This window comes from Triticum aestivum, chromosome 2D (genome assembly GCF_018294505.1).
Source record: "Triticum aestivum cultivar Chinese Spring chromosome 2D, IWGSC CS RefSeq v2.1, whole genome shotgun sequence".
Lineage (NCBI taxonomy): Eukaryota > Viridiplantae > Streptophyta > Magnoliopsida > Poales > Poaceae > Triticum > Triticum aestivum.
Genome location: NC_057799.1, coordinates 368,732,052 through 368,735,358, shown reverse-complemented (window position 1 = coordinate 368,735,358; position 3,307 = coordinate 368,732,052). Strand labels below are relative to the sequence as shown.

Here is a 3,307-nt window from a genome sequence, read left to right as displayed (position 1 = left end):
TGTTAGCGAAGGATTGATGGGGATGGGGATTAGGTGAAGGGAAGGGGCTCACCTGATCCCTTCTCACCCAATTATCCCTTTTGAGGCTGGGAAAACGAATCCCTTAGGCTGGGAAAACTCCAAACAAGGCCTTAGGGGGGCGCCGTACATAACCTATAGAACGTTCATTAAAGCGTGTGCCATGCCGGTCGGACTACCTTGCCTCCCCGACAGGCATACCGTCAGCAGCCAATTGCAGCATCAGCACATCACAATGTCAAGGATCATTAGAATCAACATAGAAGTTCCTGAAGTTAGATCACACATAAGTACAACATTCGAGCACTTGAATGAATAACATTGTTATAGACACAAGATGAAGAATAGTATGTTTGCTTATTTAACAAATATATAGGTAGCAAGGACCAGAAGAGGTATACAATATCCTTCCGATAGGGTCTCAGAAAATCAGTACAAAACAACTTGCAATCCAGTAGCAACATAGGAGAAATAATTATTTCGCACTGCAAATGAACTTCAGTAGGTAACAGTGGATCACCGTTGCAATAGTCCTGAAACAAAAACTCCTAGCCACATTGAAAACAAAATAACAGCGCAACAGGAATTCACTCCTGTGGATAATATATGTCGGTAGGTACTGGTTTTAGGCTCTTAGCCTATGAGCATCTTGTTATCTTCCAAGAAACTGTAGGTGGGCACCTCAAGGTTGTACGGGGCAGGGCCCTTGCGGATTCTGCCAGAGATGTCATAGTGGGAGCCATGGCACGGGCAGAACCAGCCACCAAAGTCTCCAGAGTTGGGAAGGGGAATGCAACCAAGATGAGTGCAGACACCAATAACCACCAGCCACTCTGGGTTCTTCACACGCTCAGCGTCTTGCTCTGGGTGGCGCAGGGATGCAACATCCACGCTGTTGGCCAGCTTGATGTCATCGTCTGTCCGTCGCCTGATGAAGACTGGCTTTCCACGCCACTTGACAGTCACTGTGCTACCGGGTTCAATGCTGGATAGATCAACCTCAAGGGAAGCAAGTGCAAGCACATCCTTACTTGCTGACATGCTCAAGACAAACTTCAAGACAAGGAGACGCAGCAGTGATGCATATACGAATCTCCCACCACTCAGAACAAAGTAGGCAAAGGCACGCTTGCTGGGATCTCCAGGAGGATATCTTTCATGGTTGTACTGGTCATAAAGGATTTTTGAGTTGGGGTTCTTCAGTGCAGCAACAGTGGCTGGGAGTTCAGCCAACCCAGCATCTTGGTTCCGTGGAACAAGTGTTTCAGCTGAAGAAAAGCCTGCATCAGAATTACAAATAGTATAGTTTAAATAACAGTAAACTGTTGCAGAGCCCATATTTAGGCATCAATAAACAGCAGAAACAGTATGACAGATTGCAAACTGCTAACACACAAAAAACTTCTGTATTAATCCACCAGCAAGAACAAAGGGTAAAACAACTTGCAGAAGTTGGCAATGATATGAATAAGATCACCATAGCAAGAATTTCATTGCACAAACTAAACAATGTTGAGTAGTAAATGGCTCTTCACATGTGGAATTCAGAGAACTACAAGTACTGCTATTTGAGTAAACCATTGGTTTGGTACAGATATCATTCTTACTAACAATGGGAATATGCTATGGGCATTGGATTATAAAGCAATCAGATGATTACAGTTCTATGACCAAGTTTTGTCAACATCCAGCAGGTCCTGTAAAACAAAACATCTTTAACAGCAGGTACAGTAGAAAAATGTCAATTAACTGTTACGATGCAATTTATGTTCCCACGCAGCATTGCAGCGTTAGCAATCCATTTCATTATGAACTAGACAGATTCAGCACACTGCCCATTCATCTGAAGGTGTTTGCTAGCAAACGTGTGGCTCAATTGTTAAGCCAGCAAACACATACAGGAACATAATCGCTCAGCACGGTTAGCAATCCATTTCGTTATGAACTATGCAAGTATAGCCCATTGGGCATTCATTCGAAGGTGTTTGCAAGCACAAGTGACTCAAATTACCAAGCCAGCCAACAGATAAACATATGCACGTATTTAATCGCTCAGCTTCGCACGTAACTATGACATCCACAGATCTGATCCGCTAGAATGATCATACGACGTCATAGAAATCAATAGTCAACAGTTAGGCACAGAGATCGAATGGAATTGCAGCACCCTAAGAGATCAATCAAAGACGATGTCAATCTAGCATCACGGATCACTCAAATCCAGGCGACCCAATTCAAAGCCCAATCGAAATCTACGGATGCGAGGGAGATCCGGGAGAGAAGGAAGCCGAGGATGCGGGAGGTGGGGTGGGGGCAAGACCGCAGATACCTCTCGCGGCGGTGAAGAAGGGGGACTCGATGGCGAACCGCCGCTGGTAGGCCGAACCGTCGTCGTCGTCTCTCCCAGGGCCGCCGGCGCCAGCGAGCGGGCCCCTGGCTCCGACGGTCGCCACGGGGCGCCAGGAGAGCGAAGACGAGAGCCTCCTCCCCGCAACCCTCAGCATCTCGTCGGCGTCGTCCTCGTCCTCCTCCGGTAGATTGGGGATGGTAGTCTAATCTCGGCTAGGGTTCGCTCGGTCGCCACACGGAATGGAGAGGCTAGAGAGAGAGAGAGAGAGGGGAGAGAACGAGAGGCGGAGCAAATATTGTGGGAGTGGTGGGCCTCTTCGGGATCGGCTTCTCTGGCCCTGTACGGTTTATTGGGCCCAGAACAGTGTCATCTTTTACTCAAAAAGAAAATGGCCACTCGTAAAAAACTCAAAAAGAAAAATGGAAAATCCTATTGTAACTCTTTCAACCTTTCGAGGTTATTCTCGTTTGTGCACGTTATTCACTAGAGGTTGAAAACTTTAACGTAACTTCTCAAAAAAAATGATAACAACTCTGGCCCTGTTTGTTTGGGTTTTTGCTTCTGCTTTTGCAGCCTTTTCACGTTGAACAAAAAGCCATAAAGGCCCCAAAATAGGTGCTTTTGGAGCTTTTGGAGCACCTATTTGGGAGCTTTTATGGCTTTTTGTTCAAAGTGAAAAGGCTGCAAAAGCAGAAGCAAAAGTGTCACGCCCAATATGCGATACTATCCTAAAGAGACTCGAAGGCCCCACCAAGGATAGAACCGCATATTGAAACGCTTTTGCAAGGTGGATATCATTACATCAACATTACATAATATTTGGGGATACATACAAGGCATACAAGTGCCGCAAGAATACATCAATATATCATACATGAGATCAACATCCGACTACGGATGAAACATAAACAGAAACTCAAACGACATCAACCCTGCTAG

General features: G+C 45.8%; 1 protein-coding gene across 2 annotated transcripts; it reads right to left on the bottom strand.

The window, feature by feature from the left end:
* Window positions 1-356: 356 nt before the first annotated feature.
* LOC123053185 (cytochrome b-c1 complex subunit Rieske, mitochondrial) lies at window positions 357-2,674 on the bottom strand. Of its 2 annotated transcripts, none has more exons than XM_044476605.1 (2): window positions 2,348-2,674; window positions 357-1,298 (listed from the first exon to the last, which is right to left on the bottom strand). In XM_044476605.1, exons 1-2 carry the CDS (start codon window positions 2,520-2,522, stop codon window positions 652-654), a joined length of 822 nt encoding a protein of 273 aa, XP_044332540.1. In that variant the 5' UTR covers window positions 2,523-2,674; the 3' UTR covers window positions 357-651. The 2 variants fall into 2 exon arrangements, with proteins under 2 accessions (XP_044332540.1, XP_044332541.1); XM_044476606.1 differs by having other exon boundaries at window positions 357-1,286; window positions 2,348-2,657.
* Window positions 2,675-3,307: the final 633 nt, after the last annotated feature.